At 48.6% G+C, this 20605-nt stretch overlaps 1 protein-coding gene across 3 annotated transcripts in view; it reads right to left on the reverse strand.

Annotated features, from left to right (window-relative positions):
* Positions 1-665: 665 nt before the first annotated feature.
* Positions 666-20605, reverse strand: part of PAX7 (paired box 7) — a gene marked incomplete at both ends in the record, with an annotated part of 103222 nt that continues 83282 nt past the window's right edge. For 2 of the 3 annotated variants that reach the window (XM_084274781.1, XM_084274782.1), the window contains 2 exons: positions 666-781; positions 4640-4886. In XM_084274781.1, the coding sequence (XP_084130907.1) occupies positions 666-781; positions 4640-4886 (363 nt within the window). Of the gene's footprint in view, positions 782-4639; positions 4887-12112; positions 12179-20605 lie in introns of all 3 variants that reach the window. The other variant, XM_084274780.1, reaches the window with a different exon arrangement.

The raw sequence follows: 20605 nt of genomic DNA on the forward strand, positions 1-20605 counted from the left end.
GTGAGAACAGAAGGGTAGAGTGGGGTGGGGAAAATTTGCTGTCACTTTAATATATGCTCTTTTTTTTTTTCTGGTTTTGTTTGTCTTTGTGTTTTGTTTTCTTTCTTTTAAACAAGTTCTTTATATTTGGTCCATAGGTCTTCTGTGGTCCCGATTTATATCACCCTTAATGATCAGCTTGGTTATTCCTTCCTATACAACATTCACCAAATTTACAGCAATGGAAAGAAAAGGAAACAAAATGAAACATTTCTCTCTCTTTTTTTTTTTTTTACAAAACAAAAAATGATCAATTTGGCTTTGACTATGCCAACTACCTAGATCAATGGAAAGTCCTTAAGTGTGGGCAAAAATGCCATGGCCAGGTAGGTTAGAGGGAGGGCGTGAACTCAGGGTTAATAAATGTACCCGACCCATTGTCTCTGGCCAACAGATGAGTCAGGTTGCAGAGACCAGGCTTGCCTCTGAGAGCTCTGGGAGGAGCTGGATACTTGGAGAGCCCTCCCTGTCTTTCCCATCTCCTTCACAGCTCAAGTTGGTGCAAGATGGAAGGGAATTGGGAAGGAGCAGGGTCTGGGTGCAGGTAGATCCCTGGAAGGCTGGTGGTGTTTTCTCCAGTGGTACCAAGTTGCTGGAGCGGGTTGTTGTTGGCACAGTCGGACTCTTCAGTAAGCTTGGCCTGTCTCTACTGGTAGGAGGCCCAGAACAGCTGAATGTTCTCCCAGCTTCATCCTGCGCTGTGTAGACAGACTCACGTTCTTGGCCAAATAATCGACAGCGGCTGAAGAGGAGGGGGAAAAAGACAAGAGGGTGAGACAACAGCACAAGGTTAGCATGGAGCAGAAAGGAGGCATGAAAGGGTGTGTAACCAACAGCCCCTACAGACTGACTTTTAGACAGAGAGACCCAGTGCAGTTCCTGCTGCACTCCTGGTGCAAACCAATGATGGTCCTGCCAGGATCACCCAACAGGGCAGGTGCTGCTGGGGTTAAGCACAGCTGTGGTCTGCTGTGTGGTCCGCATGAGCTGCTGTGGTTCCTTGCATCTCTCCACAGACCTACTGAAAAGAGCTGAAATTCTACTTCTGCTATGGAAAATGATGTTTCCAAGTGAGCTGCCTGAAGAGGAGCCTGAGGGGAGAGCCGGCGGGATAAGCCTTCCAGCCTCACCTCCCTGTATCAGCTCACCAGTGGCAAAGCCAACTCCTGCACTCAGGTGGTGCTGGTGTAACTGATTCCAGAGATTTCAGTGGAAGCTTAAGGAATCTGGACAGGGCTTGAATCTGACTCATCTGCTGCATGCTGACTCATCTCCTGGAGCTCTGCTGCCTGCCTTCATCCACCCATCCTAAGGGAACCCGTTTTGCTCCTCTCCATCTGGGTGAGAAACTCAGCCACGACTCCAGAGGCGACGCGTGAACCTACATCCCAGCTCGCCCGACTGCCCCATGGTCTGAGGGGGAAGAGGACCGGGGCAGGATGGTGACATTGCTCATTAGCTGAGCTTCAGTCAAATTCTCTCCCTTTCACTAGCTTTAATGTCTCAAATTAGATTAATAAGGAGCTGGCAGGAGATGTACAATCGGTGCCAATGAGTAAACAAATTTCAGCCATCAACGTCTTGTCAGACGCCTGCCCCAGAGGAGGTCCCTTCCAGACACAAATTCTTATTAGACTTGTCATATCTATTAGAATTCCTTTCACGCTTCTGCGTTCCATCACCGGCATCATTAACACAGCTCCGGCCTTTGGGAGCTGCAAGGACCACATTAATCTGGCATCCCTGCTCCTCACCGGCTGGGACAGCACAGGCTGGCAGCGAGCAGGCTGGGCTCAGGGTGAGTTACTGGGGGCTGGAGCCAGGCCTGCTGGGGAGCAGGGCTTCTGCAGGCAGCAGAGTTTGAATGGAGCTGAGCGCGCTGGCTGGCGCTCCTCAGGGACTGGGATCCTGGAGAAGCTTGAGTCTGAGTTCTGAGCTTTGTAACGGTGTGTTTTGGTGCCTCTGGCTTCAGGGGGGTGTGCATAGGATTAGAACCCAAGCTATGACTCTCACCCAGACCTTATCAGCTTGGTCCCCTGATATTTCAGGTAGCCACATTAAATAATGGCTTTAAAGGGTGTAGGGAAAGAGGAGAGTCACTGCTTGGACACCCGCGGCAGGGTGGGCGTAGGAGGGTGGGTGTTTGCTCTGGGTAAATTCAGATGGATGCCTGGGAAAGGAGGGAGGTGAACAGCCAGATCTGGACATCCTGCTCTAGGCAGGACCCAGCAAAAGAGAAATCTGATTGCAATCCCACCCTTCTAAAAAGCAGGATAAACTCTCACTATTGTTTTTTGTGCCAGTGGGAAGAGTTAAAAGGCACCAGGGTGTCCCACACCAGCAGTCAAAAGATGTTTGTTGCTTTAATACAGTGAAAGCCCAAGTAAAACCAGAAACTTACCCAAAGTACTTGAGTATTTATTTGCTTATGTGACAGAGAAAGTCTGTCTGGGTTTGTGTTTCTAAGAGAATAGGGAGAGAAGTGGGGAGAGAGAGAGAGATTCCCTGCAAACCAGGTGCAAAGCTGCACAGCTCTTGTTTACAAGCCCTGGTTATGTCCCCTGTTACATCCCCACTGTAATACCTCCCCCCATCTTCATTCTATCAGTGCTCACTAAAAAGTATTTTGATTATTTATATTTTTCCACATCACAGAAGGAAGAAACATGTGATTTAAACTGAACATCAGTAAATGATGTTGTGGCAGTCACCTCACACCACTTGGTGTTTAAACAGTGAAGAATCAGAAAGCAGGAGGAATTGGGAATATCTGCTAAATACAACATGCACCAGGAGAGACAAGAAAAAATGTTGTTATATCAAGGTCAACTTCATGTAACTGATTGCTCTAACAGGACTAATTACCAATGAAAACTGTTCCCTCGCACAGAGATTATTATAAATGGGGCTCATTAATAAAAGGCTGATAGCAAAGCAGACTGGTATGTTGCCTGTAGAGAGCTGTAAATACAAATATCTATATGTGTATGTGCACACATACTGAATTTGCTGCTTAACAGGGATCCCACCACAGAACAGCTCCAGTTGGCTCGTGCTGCATCTGCCATGCAGGATGGCATTGGCTTTGGCTGGAAGACCTGCTGTCGTGCTGGGTGTGACTCCAGCTCCCAGCACTGGGAAGCTGCAGCACTGTGGATGGTGCATGATGGTTTCTCACCTTCCTTCCTGACTAGCTATCTGCGTGGCTCTAGGCACGGGATGTGTCTGGATTAACTCTGTCGACCATGCAAGACTTGCTGCTGGGGACAGACCTGTTGGCAGCCCAGACTCCAGTGACCATTACCAGGGAGACAGTGCTGTTCCAAACCGAGCCCTGTGAGCTGAATGGGTGCCCAGCAGGAAAGAGGGAACAGTGTGACAGAAATCAGGAAAGGGGGGGGGGATAAACCAACATAAATTGGGCTGTGCGAGCAGTTTCTCATCAGCATAAGAAGAGGCCCAAGTAGAAATTCCTGCAGCAAAGCAAGACAAACCCTTCTTTCTCTTTCCTTCCCCTCTGCTGGTCTCTCTCTCTTTCAGAAAACGGAGTTCATCCTCCTTATTTTATTTTTTACACACATGGGTGTGACTAACGTCTTGCCCAAGGGAATCTTTATTGGAAATACATGGTATTGGAATTTGTTTAAGATTTTTATCAATAGCACGTGTGTCCAGCCTCACATCCAGAAGCGAGGGGAAGGTCAAGGGGTCACAGATCAAACTCCCGAAAAACAAAAAAAGGAGGGGTGGGGGGAGGCTGCTATTGATCCCGTCTGCCGCCACAGCCGGTTCTCATTTAGCTGGAGAAGTTAAAGACATTAAAGGGCTGTGACGGAGAGGGGAATAAAAAGCCACAGCCAAATGGAAGGAAAGGTCACTGAGGACAAGCTGTGGGCAAGCAGGAGCGCTCCCGGAGGAAGAGGATGCACCTTTAACCCTCCACGGATCACTCTCTCACAACACCACACTTATTATTAGTTTAACACCGGCAGGTGAGCCCTCTGCCAGGCTCGCTGGTGTTTTTGTGACCCAACCTTTCTGGAGGAGAAACAGATCCTCCTTGGGTCCCCCTGCCTTTGGGGGCTGAGGTTTGGGTTCAGGATTACAGTTCTGCTTTGACAGAACCACAGCCCAGCAAACAGGCATTGGCTTAATGTTTTTAGGAGCAAAATCTCTGAGCACGGACACAGCCCTTACCTGACCCAGGGCAGGGAAGGAAGTGACATGGAGTTTTGCACCACTAAAGGATGTCATTAAAATCCCAGGTTTCCTTTGGCTGAGCAGGGTGGATATGTCGTAGGACTTTTGGAGAAGCAAGAAACGGAGAAGGGAAAGGATGGAGCTCTGGAAGTTGTCCTTTCCTAGCAGAAAGGTTTTGCCTAAAAAGATTTCAATTGAGACTTCTGAATTGGGCTGCACGGGTGTTGGGAAGGCTGTGTGGAGCAATCTCCATCTGGGTCTGGAGAGTAGATTCCCCTTTTCTCTTTAGATGGACAGATTTCCATGGGAATCCCTTCCAATACAATATCTATACCTTCTTGCCTCTCTTCCCTCTCATCTCCCATTCCCTGTGCAGGGGGAATGCAATCAGTGCACTTACTTTGTCCATACTGTCCATACTGGTAGCCAGCCACTGGGTCCACACTGTAACTGGTGGTGCTGTAGGTGGGAGGACAGTAGGACTGGGAAGTCGGGAGGCTGTCCACAGACTTGATGGAGTCACTCCGCTGGCTGCAGCTGGCAGAGATGGAGTTGGTGGTGTCCAAGCCGCCGTGCAGGGGAGAGATGGAGAAGTCAGCCTGGGGTTGTGGAGGAACCCCACTGGGGTTGCTCAGGATGCTCATCACCTGGAGAAACACAGGAGTCAACCCATCAGTGTGTGGAGGAGAAAAGGTACATGTGCAGCTGCCAGTCTACATACAGTGGTGTCCTATCAGTATGATATACACTATCAATACAGGTCTGTCCAGGCTGGAAGATGAAGACCTGCTTCCACCTAGTAATCACAGACAAAGCCCACTGTTGGCTCCTCTGTCTCTTAACACTTTATTTGAAAGACCTTTAGGAAGGATAATTGAGAAGTTCTTTCACTGCACACTCAATTTTTGCTCCGTTTTTGCTAACCTGACAGTGTTAGCTGTGCTGTTCAGAATGAACACCAGAGAAAAGAACAAGCCTGGGACCAACCTGATTGACACACACTGCCTGACCTAGCACCTCCTCCCTTCCTACACACAGCCATCACAGGAGACAGGGACCAAAAATGGGTATTTTCAAAAAGGGATGCTGAAGACAGCTCCTTTCTTTAGAAGATGGAGTGGGGCTTGGTTTGTAATGCTCCCCAACCAAACCAGACACCAAGTCTTTCTGCCTTTGATGCAGACTCAGCTTTAGGGACTGCAATGTCAAAGTTCTCTTTACCCTCAAAACGTTAAAGGACAACAGGTCCTGGTTGGGCTCATTTCAGCTTGGTTTGAAAAGGTAATTAAATTTGCACACAAGCAATCTTCCTGCTTTGAGACCTGAAACAGATGAACTTATGATCTTTGGGGTGGGGGTTTTTTTTGCTTCTTTCTTTCTTTTGCAGCAAAAATGCCAGATTTGTTCCTGCGGGTGAGTCTGGGGTAAGCCGCGGCCTACAGGCCTTCCACAAGGCCCCTGATCCCGCTAGTGCTTTAATGCAATTGCCTCCTGCAATCAGCAAAATTACCCCCAGGGCTGCCAAGTTAAGAGTGTAAAGAGTTGGGAGAAGCAGGGCCGTGGCAAGGGAAGGAAGGGAACTCCTGATGCCTCTCGGTTGATCTCCACAGCCGCCGCAGGCGTGCGGTGCTGGGGAAGGGCGGGGGGCGAGGGGACAGCCAGTCACCTCAGGGGGCCAGGCCAGCGCTCAGATGCCGAGCGGTTGAAAATCTCCGAATTTAGCATAACCTTATTGACATCAATTAAAGTGGCAAATTGGAAATATTTGGAGCCTGGCAAGTGGTAAAATGAGCCCTTTATCCCCCACCAGCGGCCTGGTGAGCTATTGTGCGGAGGATACATTCTCTGGAAGGACACAAGAGGGGTTGTATAGAGCGGCGTCTCCCCTTCCTGCTCACCCCGACACCTTCCTCATTCCCTCCTCCCTCACCTTCCTGCCAGAGCAGGGGCTTAGGCTGAATGACCAGCCACTCACTGGCCTTTGCTTTCTAAAGCTTCTTCTCCCACCCCCCCGGAAGGACTTGGGAATCCTGCAAAGATGCTTTCTCTTGATGTGATGCCACCTCCCGACTCAGCCGGCTTGAGATCCTTCCCAGGCATTTGTCTGGGAGGGGAATTTGGGAGCAGGGGTGGCTGGACCCCCACAGAGGGGGAGGCACTGAGGAGGGGGTTAGCTAAAAAGCCTGGAAAATCAATCTAACTCCAACCACTGGGTTGGTCTGCAGCGTGGTACAGAGACACAGGAACGAGCTTTGAACAAGCCAAGTAAAAGCAGCACGGTGGCAGCAGCACAGAGCTCAAACAGGGCTCACTCACCCTCTCCTCCTTCAGGGTTTTCAGCTTCCATTGAGCTTTGAGTTTGCTACTGGTTCCCAAAAGTTAAACCCAGCTTAGCTGTCTCTACACCACAGGACAGACAGTGCTGCAGACAGAGCCTAAATTACCTCTAGCTCTCTAGACCCTCCGGGCACAGCTTCTTAATCACAGTGATTAAGCCTCGAGGTATGCAGATGAAGTTGTTTAGCCATAATGCTGTGAAAAACGTGCCCATGGAACTCCCTGCCCAAAGACTAAAAGACAGGGGGGTGAAGAAAGGAAATTGCATTTAAATATGCAAGACAGAGTGGCTTAATTTGAGGCTAGGACAGTCATGCTTTTCTGTGTGGATGTAATGTAAACCTCTCTGCCCCAAGGCTTATGCAGCAGGGAAATCATGGGAGTGCAGCCTGAAGGTAGGTTTTCCAGCTGCAAAGTTATTTGTAACCTTCCACTAAAGCTGGGTCACGAACTTTGATCTGGCTCAGCTACGAATCCTCCTTCTCTGCTCCCTCCATCCTGCTGGCTGCAGAAAGGTCTCACAGCTTCAGCATCGCCTTAGCTGTAGGTGTTACACCCTTCACCCTTTTGCCCTGACAGGTACCCAGGACAGTCGCATACACAGCAGCCACGAGACATTATTGGATTTCATTTGCAAGCAGAATAAGATGTTTAAAAGGATAAACATCCTTCTTGCATGCGTGAAAACACAGACATATGAATTATGAGTTATTTTTGGAAAGCTCCAGCTCAGGCAGCTCAAAGCCAGGCCGTTTCCCTTCTCCCTTCTCCCTCCCTGAGCTGTCCAGGTCTGGCAGTGCTGCCTGCCTGCGGATGTGCTGCCCGCTCCGCCAAGCCCTGCAGATGCTGAAAAGAAATCGTGTGCTCTAAAATGAAGGGCAACTGGAACCACTCACAGACCAGAGGGTTTTCTAGTGCTCTCCCTCCTGGCCATCTCCCCAAAAGAGTCAGCTGCTTTATATTAGTCAGAAAAAAGAAAAGGCTCTTAAAGCAAGCAGAAGTCACATTAACACTTCCGCTAAGGCCCTTTTAAAAAGAAAAGGGGATGTAAAGCAACATTGGTAAATGAAACCCAGATTCACACTCTTCAAATTCAGAGGAGCTGAGGCTGGAGAAGACACTTGTGCAAATCCTACTAAAGACTGTAATTGGCTTTAATCAGTCAGAATCAGGACTGATTTCTAATCCCAGCTCTGCTACTGACTCACAAGGGCTTGTGCGAGTCACTTAAGCTAGGACTCAACTCCACTAACCTTAGCCATGGGAAGTTAAGTTTCCAGTCCCTTCTAATCCTCCAGAATCCCTCTACAGAGAGAAGAATGCTTCTGAAGGACAATTCATCCCATCCTAAGACCCCTTTCTGAAAAAGACAGGCTGAATGTCCCTCTGGAAATCCATAGTGAAACCTAAGGATGCCAATCTTTCATCACAGTGATGACAGGGTGGTGAATGGATAGGTAACTGTGTGGAGGTTGGAGAGGAGAGATGCTGGAAGGTGGCTATGAGTTGCACTTCCCTGCCAGAGGCTCCCAAGGAACTAGGGTGGCCGAGTGCTGCAGATGAACCCCGATGTGAGGCTGTGGGGCTAAACCCAGGCTGTGGAGTTGAACCCAGGTTGTGGGGCTCAATTGAGCCAGGAGCCCCAAAGGTTTCCATTCCCTCTTCAGCAACGCTGATTGTGGGAAGTATCTCAAGCACACTGAGAGAAATCTGGGGCTGAGACTCTCTTTGTACAGCTTTATCAGAGAACAGCATCTGATCTTCCTGATCCCAGGACACGAAGCTGTTAGGAATAACAAGAGTGAAACAGAGACTTCTATTCCCTCTTTGCTATGCAGCCACCCAGCTCCGATAACCCTACACGAGCCCTCCAACCTCAGCAGGCCCATGTTATTGACTTCTTGTTTCAGCTGGATAAACTCATTTTCCAGGCAACTTTTGAACTTAGGAAAGTCTGGGGCATCTGGAGAAATCCCCTCCTCAAGAATGCAAAGTCCTTTTGCCTTTTCTTTTTGACCTTGCTTTCTTATAATTTATTACTTCTTGGTGCATTATCATCACTAACTAAAAATCAATACCCACTTCACATCTGTAAGGTTTTATCTGGAGGGAAATCTGCTACCTGTCCATCAGAGTGATTGACAGCCTTCCCTTTCCCCTCCCTCTCATCAGTTGGTTCTTTCCCTTTCCCCATCTCCTTTCCCTTTGCTGCTGTCCCAAATCAGTCACAGGCGTGGCGTGGGCTTGCACTTCAGGGTAAGTCAATAACAGCCACGGTGTGAGAAGCCTTCGGTCTTGTTTCTACCCTTTCTGGAGGTCATTTGTCATGGGGGAGAGCGAGTAGGGGTCTGGATGTGTTGGGGAGACCAAGGTTAATGCACAAAGACCCTCCTGGATGAAAGAGCCAGCCACCCCCCCGCTCCTTCCCCTCGCCTCCTGCTACTGCCTCCCTCCCCACCCTCATCTCTCCAGCTCCCCCCTGTTACCCCCCCCGGGATGTTTCATCACTCTCTCCCATACTTTAAAAGAAGGGGAGTTAAAAAAATGTAATTAATTCCCTCCATTTCTGAGCTGGCCCTCAGGGCCTCTGGCCGTGGAAACTGTAGCAGGGGAAATGTGCACCCTTTATGATAAACGAATGCGGCTTTGGAAAGGGAAGTGCAATTAGGGCCTTCAATCTGTTCAATCAGGCCTTCAGATTTTAGGTTTGGGAGCTGGGGGGGTGGGGGGGGCGATTGGGTGTGTTGGGGGGACAGGAGGGGCTCAAGGGGAAGACAAGTTATGGGGAGAGATGCTGCTTAGATAGAGAAGGATGTGAGCGCATCAGGGAGGGGAGAGGGCTGGGAGCAGAGAAGTTTCATGACAAAACCTTGCCCCAAGCAGAACTGGCTGCTGCACCTCGTTGGTCTCTGTGTCCAGAGCTCTTTGGAAAACACCAGGGCAAGCCCAGGCCATGCCAGACAGGCTATATATCCTCAGAGTTTCTATACCTCCAGTCCTGTGCTATCAGTTTGCTTCAGGCTTGCTAAGATACCCAGCCAACAGAGACATCAGACCCTGGACCACAGCAGGCTTTAGATCTACTCTCCACAATGCTACATTGCCCCACGAGCAGGAAGACACAGAGGAGTTGTAAGGAGATGAGACCCAAGCAAACCAAACCATGGGGAGGCAGGAGCCTGCAGCCAGCATTTTCCAGAGTGACCCCTGATTCTGTGGTGTCACCATTTCTGGACACCCGATTTGACACAGCTCAGAGCGTCCAAAATCAGAGGCTGCCTTCGAGAAATGCTGCGTTTAGAAACTGCTGAGCCTGGCTGAGCTCTGAATAAAGGGAAGACGTAATGATCTGCAACTAGCTGAAGGGTGTTAACTCCACAGAAGCTGCTGGGTGGTCCCCAAAGGAACACAAACTGGAGAGCAGGTAGAAAGGAAGGGTCTCCTGGTAATATCCCTGAGGCTGTGGTACTGCTTTCCTAGGAATGGGTAGAAATCCTCTCTTTGTGGAAAGGCTGGAAACGTGATCAGTTGGAAGATTTGATATGACATCAGGCAAAAAGCACTGGGAAATTCTTGGTTGTGAAGAGTTTGTAGGCTGAAATCTCTCTTTGTTTCAGCTTCTGTGGTGTTGACATAAGTTTGGCAGGGGCCTGATGGCCATCCTGGGAAACGTGCTGGGCCTTATAGTTTTACTAATGACATGGATCAAGCTAAGGGTTTGCTCTGAGTTCCTCCAGGAGGGTTTGGTCTCTCTGACTTTTGGGGCTGATTCAGCTTCTGCTCTGGATAGGTCATGCTCTGTCCTCCAAGACTGTTCTTAGCTACTTGGTGGGGACCCAACTTAATCTTTTCCATCTTTATTTTGCAGCCTGTTCAGCTAATCTTTTCCTTCTCTCTTGCAGAAGACAGCCCTTCCTCATATTAATGCTTTTTGATCTCTGTGGATTCATTTTCACTTGGTGGGAAGAGTCGATTATTCTATACATACATTAAATGGAAACAAAATGAAGAGGTGACTGTAGGACTACTGAAAGCTGAAGAAAGAGTTGGGAGGAGATAAATATAGTTTCCCCAAAGATCTTCACTTGAAAGGAGGATAAATATATGCAAATATGCCCCTAGGTAGGACTAAAATGACTTATGTAGCAATCACTAACACTGCACTCACAAAACCAAGCAATTAATTTTGAATACTTTCTAAATCACTAGACCCAGCCGAGTTGTGTCCCAATATACCAAACATACCACTCCAGTAAGTACAGCCATTACATTTGAATTTGCAATCAGGCCAAGGATCCAGACAGTGCTTCCCACTGCTTGCACCTAGAAAACGTCTGATGCTGGGAACTGCAGTCCCTTCTGGCTAATGTCACTTCAAAACTACATTTTGGAGCCTGGGGAGCAAACTTCACGTTAGGTGAAGTGACACTTCAAGCACAGTCCTGATTCACACTGGCACAAACGAGCAGGTGACTTAACTCTCTACTTCTGTTTGGTTGTGGGTTAAAGTTTAAGAAACCTGATGCTCCACTGCTCCAGCTTTAACTCATCTAGGCAGGTATTAATAAGCCATCCATCAGGATGCTACCAGTGCTAAAGAGAAGGGGGAAGGTGAGCTAACACAATCTCACAAGTTCTTCCTGCTACAGGACTCCAGGGCTGCTGTTGTATAGCAGCACTATCTTATTTTCAACAGAAAAGAGGCCAGTGAAAGGCCCTTCCTGAGGCTGCAGGAAGCATGTCAGAAGCAGAGCTGGGAACAGAACGTAATGTGCCTGAATCTACCTGAATGGAGCAGACAAACTGGAGGGGAATCAACTTCTTAAAAGGGTAGACAATAGCAGGACAAGGGTGATGGAGTGAAGCTGAAGAAGGGAAGGTTTAAATTAGATATTGGGGGGAAGTTCTTTACAAAGAGAGTGGTGAGGGGCTGGAACAGGCTGCCCAGAGAGGGGGTGGGTGCCCCATCCCTGGGGGTGTTCAAGGCCAGGTTGGATGGGGCCTTAGGCAACCTTGTGTAGCTCCAGGCATGGAGGTTGGTGTCCCTGCCTGTGGCAGGGGGTTGGAGCTCTGTGACCCTTGGGGTCCCTTCCAACCCAGACCAGTCTGTGATTCTATGGTTCTATGAATCCCTTCTGGTGTGCTTGGGACAGATCACAGCAGATCCCTTCAAAGTGGTCAGAAACGGTTCCTGCAGGCCCGTGCTTGAACACTGGTACAGTCTGGCAGTGAACAATAAACCCAGAAATATCATCAATGCCTTTCAGTGACTTAAAACATCTGAAGGATGTTTCAGCACCGTGGGAGAGTGGTCTAGGACACAGCGGGTGAAATGGAGATGAGCGCTTATGTCCTAAAATGACCCTGTTCACTTCATGGATGGAAAAACTGCCACACACTCATGATGGGAAAGGGCTTGGGGAGATGCTGGGGATGAAATGGAGCTGGGGATGCAATGGTGAGCTGCAGCAAAGCAGACCAATGCAGGCTGCACAAGGGGAGGATTAGAAAAAAAAAGGCGATGGGAGGTTATTACCTGATTGTTCAAGGCTATGGTGAGGTTCCACCTGGAGCACTGCATCTTGTTTTGGGCACCCTGCTTCTGTAGAGATGTACAAATTATGGAGAAGGTCTAAAGAAAAGTTTCTAAGCTATACAAAAGAATGGGAAGGTCTTAGCTATGAGGATAAGAGAAATTGCTCGAGTCTTCATGGTATGGGAAGGAGGAGTGGGCTCTTTTGCAATGGAAATACCCCAAGGAAATGAGAAGCACCACAGGGTTATACATCCATAATTTGGAGGGGAGTGAGGGGAGGCATCACCATGAATGGGGATTACATTAAAACCTGCTTGGGCTAGAAACATGTGCCACCATCCCTGGTGTGAGGGCACCAAACTCTGCTATCACTTAGATAAAAGGAGACAACAAAGCTTTTAGTAGTCTGGATAACCAGAGAGGAAACAAAAGGACATGCTGAGCTAGTGGGGGCTGTTTAAGGTAAAGGGAAGGTCCCAGTTCTACAGGCATCAATTTCACTAACAGGAAAAATCAAGAGACACGAACTCACCCCTTCCAGAAACGGGAGAGACCCAGCCAAAAGGCTAAGCAGTGCCCTGCCACACTGAGACTGTCCAAGTGGTCTGACTTTCATGCACTGCTGAGTATCTCCCCTCTGAAAAGGGGTGGTTTGTAATTTACTAACCATCCACACCATTTTTCACCCTGTGCTACCTGGGCATTAAGTGTTTCTCCTGACTAAATTGGAATTGCTAAGACATTTTATCTAGAATAACCAGAAGAAGGCCAATGCTTCCCATGTGTGCTGGTCAGCAAACCCAGCCACCCTGTCCTCTTCATTTACAGGCAGCAGACTGCATGAACAAAAGCCACCACAAGCAAAAGCTATCCTGATGCTGTTTTCCCCAGGAATACATCTCTCTGTGAAGGCCAAGTTAATACACTACAAAGGAAGTTTCCATAGAAAAATCCCTTTGCTGAGGGATTTTGAGGAGCATCTCTGGGCCACTCTCCAGAGGGTACTAATTGCAGGAAGATGCATCCTGCTTATGGCATTTTGGGAATCATCTGGGAGGAGAAAGCAGAAAGGTACGGCCATAGAAAGCTGCAATTCCTGGGCACTTCCAACCAGGCAGAAGGACTCAGGGTGGGTTTGGCTTTGGAAATAGGCTGGACTGGGGATCAGTTAGTTGAGTTTCTTACTCTGCACCTACTCGCCCGTTCTTGGGTAAGCTCAGACATGCCGATGGCAGGCGGGGAATGAAAAGGGCTTGGTGAGGGATACAAAACACCAAGAGACAAACACACACACACCCCAAGGTTTCCTGCTAAATCAGCCCTAAATCAATAGCTGTGTATCTGCCTGATGTGACTAATGACAGGGTGGAGAGATCACGCAGCACAGCTAAACCCCAGCAAATTCCAACTGCTTTATGAACTTCTGTCGGTCCTCAATTCAGCAGCCTCACACCATCAGAGCCTAACAAAGACACACCAGAATTCCCAGAAAGGTCTCCTCTTCCCCTCTCCTCCCTTTCCATTTCTCTCCCTCATTTTGTGGTGGGTTGGAAGGGTGGGTTTTTTTCATTTCTAAGCTGATGTGTGCTCGCTCACTATCACAACCCCCCGCGGACACTGGTAATGGAGTGCGGGTGCTGACTTACTGCTTCCAAACAAGATTTCCTGAGATCCTTTGAGTCGGCTCCATACCCCCCCACACCCCCCCTCCTTCGCCTGCTTTTCTCTCTCTGTCTCTCTCTTTTTGGAGACTGGAGGGGAGCCTCTATAAATGTGAAAGGAGCTGCACTACAAAGAATCCCCCCGAGTAGCATATCCCAGCCCCAGGCGAAGCTGCTCGGTGCACTGATAGTCCTGCGTATCTGCTCTAGGACTCCTCTTTCTCTTTCCCCTCCCTCTTTCTCTGATCAATCAAGGGCTGTAATCAGTTAAGGTCCAGCTTAACTGCAGTGTAAGATACACCAGTTAAGCAAAGCCAATGCCTCCAGGGTTCCCATGGTAAATACGGGGAGGTCATGGGGAGATGAAATAACCCTGATAAGTTCGGCAAGTGCAGCGGTAGCCTGGCTTGCACCAAACACTTAATAACTTCAGCTGGCAAAAGAATGGGAGAAAGGGAAAATCAGAAGCATTTCCTATTGCCAGCTCCTCTGCTGCTGCTTCTCTTGCACTCTGTCAGCTCCCTGCTTCCCTGCTCGGTGCATTATTTAAGGGAAGGGTTTCTCTTTTCAGCTCTCCCTAATGCATGAATAACCCAGACCCCGGTCCTGTCTGGGTGTGCCTCAGCTCAGTTTGGATCTCCTGAGGCTATCACAAGGATTTTTTTTAAAGCTAGGGCCTTTTTTTTCCCCTCACCTGTAGGAAAGTGACAGCTCCTGAATCCAAGAAGCTGCCTTTTGCAGCCCTACATGGTGCCATGTGCTCTTCCTTTGGACTCCTCTCTGCTGCTAGGGAGCAGTGTGGTACCTTCAAAGCTGCTTGCTTTTGCCAAACACAAACCCCAAAACTCCCACAGAATCAGAACTCAGGGACAATGGACCTGCAGCCACCAAAGCAGGGCAACCACTGGTGTGGAGGCATTAAAGAAATAGGAGAAAAGAGAAGAGGAGAAAGTGGGGATCCTTGCTGAAAACACTGGCTTTAGTAGAGGATTACCCTTACAGCTAAGCTGTTCTACCTCAACAACTGCTTTCCCTGTTTTGCTCCATAATAAAGCCTTTCCTTTCTCTCCAGAAATGTCCATTTCTCAGAGACGGCCCAGGGAAAAAGGAGCCCTTTGTATTCATTATTTGTAATCACCTTTACAGCTTATATAGTTTCCTAATTCACTTCTTGAAGAGGAGGCTGGGGATGCTGGGCTGTCGAGGAGACCTCCCTGTGCAGGACAAGCTGCTGTCTGCTTCTGTTTCTGCAACCCCAGAGGTCACTTCTGCCCCTCAGATGGGAGAAACCTGGCAGGATTCGGTCACCATCAAATCCTCCTCCAAATTCTACCTGGTCCTAATCCTGAACTCATGACTCTAGCTGAACACAACACGAGGGTTGGATCCAAATACCACTGCGTCGGCTCCCGTCTAATTGGCCGTTGGCCCACTAGGCATTGCAGATAGGGGAGAAAAAACCATGTAGGATTTATTAGAAACGATGCAGACACACAAAGAGCAGAACAAAATCTTTAACCAGAAGCGATAAGAAAGCCCTGAAGGATTTGAGTTTAGATATGTATCCCCTCTTTGAGTCCTCCAGCTCTTTAAAAGCTATTTCGACTGGAGTTTTCCTGTGGTGTTATAGGTGCTTACTTAAGCAGGGAATAAGATTAATTCTTCCCTGGGTATTTTGGCACTCCTGCACCTGGGGTCTCTGAGGAGCAGCACATACCCTGGGAAGTTTGTGTTTGCAGTGATTATTTCAGTAGCCATGGCAAACAGGTGCAGGCTTGGAACAATAACATAGAAAAGTAGCAGCTCCTGGGCTGACACATCATTAACTGCATTTCCTTTCTATTTGCCCAGCACAATTTGATTTTTGGCTACATCTGTTGGCACTCCAAAGTAAAATATTACTTGAGCATTACAATATGAAGCCACTGAGGAGCGATCTCAAGCATCAGGGTAGAAAAATGCCTATTTTTAAAACCATGCTTTTCTTATGAACGTAATTTGCTCCCTTAAACTAAGGGATTTCTGAGAAGAAGATATGCTGAGGAAAGGTAGCTGTCTGTTGGCAAAAGCTGTGTTTGCACTGAAGAAAACGGTCGTTACTTCATTAAAAATCAAACCTATTCCTAATGAAAACAGCACTACATTTACTAAGTGGGTAGGTAAACCAGCACACAGCTTGCTCTCCTGTACAGATGCAAGTGAAGAACTTTCTGCGTTAACCCCACCACTCCTGGCTGAGCTGCAAGGCCCCTTTTATGAAAATATCTCAATCAAAAAGCCTCCAAATAAAGGACACATGCTAGAATTTGCTGAGCTGTGTCCTTTGCCTGTCCTCACTGCAGGACAGAGGGGAAGAGTGAAGGTATCACACCCTTGTGTTACCCCAGCAGAGTTTTTAAGGCATCTCCTGCCTGCAGAAGTTTAAAAGCAGCCAAGGCACTGCTGATCCAGAGATAAATGGTGGAAAAGGGATTAGAGATACTTAGCGGAGGAGAGGGAAGACTCAGGAAGGGCTGATTATTTTAAAGATATGACTATTTAAAGATAATGATTGCATAAATTTAATTAATGCATTTTCATGCTGCAAATGGCCGTTTTGTAATTAATGTATCTGGCCTCGCTAAGCATGGGAGATCACATCTCCCAGCCCCCCCCCCCCCCCCCCTTCTCCATCCCCCCCTCCGCCTCTCGTTTAATGAAAGACAGAAAGCAGATGACAGAAACAATTTGTCAGCCAGTACGGGTGTCAGATGCCTAATTGGTTGCGCTGAGTTAGTGGAAAGTAAAGGGGGAGAGGGTCGAGGCTGGGGGGACTCTTTCCTCTTTATCCAAGGCTTTGGGGTGGGTGTCTGTACCGGTGGAGGGAGGGGGGGGGGGGCAGCGAGGGGGTGAAAGTGTTTCTTGTTAATTGATGGAGATTAGGACACAGATTGGCTGTGGCAGGGACTGGGCAGTGACAAGAAGGGGACAGGAGAAGCTGGTTAACACCCGTGCAAACAAGCTGCCATATCTCACAATCCGTTAACTCCCGCCAGCGTTGACAACATCAGTGGTTATCTGCTACGCTCCCCCCCACTCCCCTGCTGCACCCCAGGACCCCAGGTCATGGCTGCAGGGGGAAGAGAGCTCAGCACATGGAGCAGCAGCCCTGGGCATGGCTCTTCCCTGGTTGGTTTGCACCCTCTGGCTTAGAGAGGAATCAGGACCTTGGCAGAAAGTTTGGGATGCTGGGGAAGGGGTGTTGCACATGGGAGGGTGCAGAGCTGGGGCCACGGGCAGAGCAGAAAGACTGAAGCCCAAAAACAAGACCACTGCCTGGGTTTTACTTGCCCTAAGCCTTATCCTGGGTTCAGGCCTGCGTGTCAGTGTCAGCACCTAAGAGATCCTCAGAAAATCTGCGTGTCCTGTCTTCTCCCACCCCCGTCCCACTCTGAGACTGTCTTAAAAACAGCAAGGTTAAGCAAAACTGGAGTTAATGTATGTACCAGCTGGTGCCTGAGCTTTGTGGGTGCATTTGGGTCACTGCTAACAAAGCCCCCTTCTGATTAACTCTCCCCTGGTCATTATGCAGAGAGGAAAACCTCCTGTCCACACAAAAAAGCTCACGAGTCTGGAGCTTTCTATATGAGGGAGCCAAGTCTCTGAGCTCCCTGAACGCCAGTGAGAACATCCCAACCCTTCAGATGCCCTCCCAAAGAGAGCAACAGGACAGCTCGTGCTATCCAGAGTCCCACCTACATGAAAAAGATGTGCCTCAGCTCTGCCAAGAGTCCTGTGACCTGCTTTAAAGTATTTATCCTCACCACAAGGCAGAGCAGGGCTGCCACCTCTCACCTTACAAGTAGGAAAACGAGCCAAATAAAGGCTAGAACTCAGGCTATGGGGCAGCAGGGATTTGACCATCCCAAAGCCAAGGCGGATATCCTCATTCCAGCCAGCGTTACCTCTCCTCTTGTAATAAGTTAATCACAGAAATGAGAACTTCACATCGTTAGCATCATACAATGCTAATTGTTTAGTGTATCTATAGCACATTCCTTGGAAGATACAACAGTTTTACAAAGGTGGGAACAGTTTCATCAGCTCTGTTTCACTGCCACACACAAACCCAGTGATGGGTAGAGAGGCACTGGAGAAAGAACTAAGAATAGAAAATATTGAGCTTCCATGCTGGGCTCTGATCACATTTAAACGTGCAGCCTGCAGTAATGAAAATACTACTAAGCTGCTGCATTATGCTACAGGTCCCTCTGTAAATGGCTTACAGAGGGCTGAGGGGTGATGAATAAATGTAATGGAAAAGATAAATAACATTTTCTTTCATATAAAAGAAAGCCTTTCAAATGGCAAGAGTGAAAGGGGAAAGGAAATGAGTCAGGGATGCAAGTGGAGATACAAACTTGGGGTGGAGAGATCAAAACGCAGTAAAATGTTGCAATTTGTCACAAAAATCTACTGAAAAGAAAATATCCAGTTGCAATTGTTTGGTCCCTTTGTTTATAAAGGGAGACAAAGAAAATCTCCAGAGTGTGTTGAATGAAATGAAACCATCCTGCTCTTTCCAGAACATCCCAGTAACCCATCTCCTCATCTGTAGTGACATCAGTTATCCTTCCCACTGCAGGATCAGCACGTTGCAGAAGCAGGACAAGACCTGGTGATTTGTAACTGAGCCCATTCCTATTGCTATCTCTCTGTGCTAGTAATACCACAGACATGCTGCAGTCAAGGAGCACATCCCACCACATGAGACTGCCCAAAACAAGGAAGCCAATCCAAAAGCCCAGCTATTTCAGATCCAGGGACTGGCCACGTCCTCTCAGGCATGGATGGCTCTCTTCCTACTCCCAAGCCAAGAAAGCAAAGCCAGAAGAAAAAGAAAGAGGGGGAAAGCACCAGATTCAATTCCTGCATCTACTCTCCTGCAAAGGCAAAAGAGTAAGAGCCAACTCAGGTGCAACTCTTAAGAATTAAAGAACAGCTTGAATTGCTTCAGGTAAAATGGAGGAATGGGAATTATTAATTAATCCCTTCCAAACATTCACCATGCATTGGTACTGAGAATGTACTCAGCATTTACTTCGTCCATAAAGGTGGTGGTGGATGCCCCGTCCCTGGGGGTGTTCAAGGCCAGGTTGGATGGGGCCCTGGGCAACCTTGTGTAGCTCCAGGCCTGGAGGTTGGTGGCCCTGCCTGTGGCAGGGGGGTTGGAGCTCTGTGACCCTTGGGGTCCCTTCCAACCCAACCCAGTCTGGGATTCTATGATAAAGACAACATACTCTCTCCCCACACACAGCCTGGTGTAGTCCTTCAGACTCTGACAGGCACTTAGCTTTTTCCTTCTGGTTTATAAGACACGAGAGTGAATCCCTGGGCAGCAGAGCTCTGCTGGGGAGGAATATGCTCCATTGTGTATTAAACAACTGCTAAATGATTACAAGCACCATATTGGCTGAGGAGAAAAAGCAGGCTGGGGTGAGCTGTGCCTGTCACATCACCGCTCCTGCTTGGCAAGTAAGTTCTAATGCACAATTGGTATTTATTAGATGACATACAACAACTGTCTCATTAAATCAGGGCTCGAGCATAGGCCGGAAGTCTTAATTTAAAGTGTCACCAGCTATTGAAATCAGACGGTTTAAGCAGGAGCCAAGTGAAGAGAAGGGGAAAAAATGGGGTTTAAAGAAGTAGGAAAGAGTCAGTGGTCCTAACCCACCTTCTGAAGTAGAGGACCTGGGGGTCCTGGTTGATGACACGTTGGCCATGAGCCAGCAGTGTGCCCTAGGGGCTGAGAGAGACAATGGGATCCTGGGGGGCATCAGGAGGAGTGTGGCCAGCATGTCAAAGGAGGTGATCCTCCCCCTCTGCTCTGCCCTGGTCAGGCCCCACCTGAAGTGTTGTGTCCAGTTCTGGGCTCCCTGGGATAAAAAGGACAGGGATCTACTGGAGAGAGTCCAAAGAAGGGCTATGAAGATGATTAGGGGCCTGGAACATCTCCCTTATGAGGAAAGTCTGAGCGAGCTGGGACTGTTCAGCCTTGAGAAGAGAAGACTAAGGGGGGACCTTATTAATGTTTATAAATATCTAAAGTATGGGATGCAGGGGGAAATGGGCAGCCCCTTTTCATTGTCTGTGGGGACAGGACAAGGGGCGATGGCCTCAAGTTGGAGCAGAGGAAGTTCCACACCAACATGGGGAAGAACTTTTCCCCAGTGAGGGTGAGGGAGCCCTGGGACAGGCTGCCCAGGGGGTGTGGAGTCTCCATCTCTGGAGAGATTCCAGCCCCGTCTGGATGCCGCCCTGTGCAATATGAGCTGGGGAGCTGCTTTGGCAGGGGGGTTGGACCCCTTGAGCTCTCCAGGTCCCTTCCAACCTCTGTGATTCTGTGATTCTATGATTCTCTCCCAGTCCAGGCACTGGTTTGAAAAATACTTGTTCTGCCTTTGCTTTCTCTAGGTGCAACTTTCCAACTCCCCCCCTTAGTAAGCGGCTGGGCACCTTTCAGTGTGTTTTAAATGCAGCATGGAAAGCAAAGGTTAATGCTGGAGATTGCATTGCAATTGAAAACGCGGCCACCGGTAAATTTGGTTTGTTTAGAGTGGAAATGCTTGAACTGCTGTAGATGGGTGGTGGGTGCGAGAGCGTGGGGAGAAAGGGGGGGGTGGGAGATGCTCCCTGAGCCCCGGCTCCTCTCTGGACAAAATTAAATTTCAAAGTTTAATGAGTTGAGAAGGGAGCTGGATTAAAAAGGCTGGTCCTTGCTCTGCCAAAACTGGAGCAGAGTGATGGAGAGAGAGAGAGAGGGAGGGAGAAAAAAATCCCACCAAACCCA

The sequence above is a fragment of the Gallinula chloropus genome, assembly GCF_964237585.1.
Source record: "Gallinula chloropus genome assembly, chromosome: 23".
NCBI lineage: Eukaryota > Metazoa > Chordata > Aves > Gruiformes > Rallidae > Gallinula > Gallinula chloropus.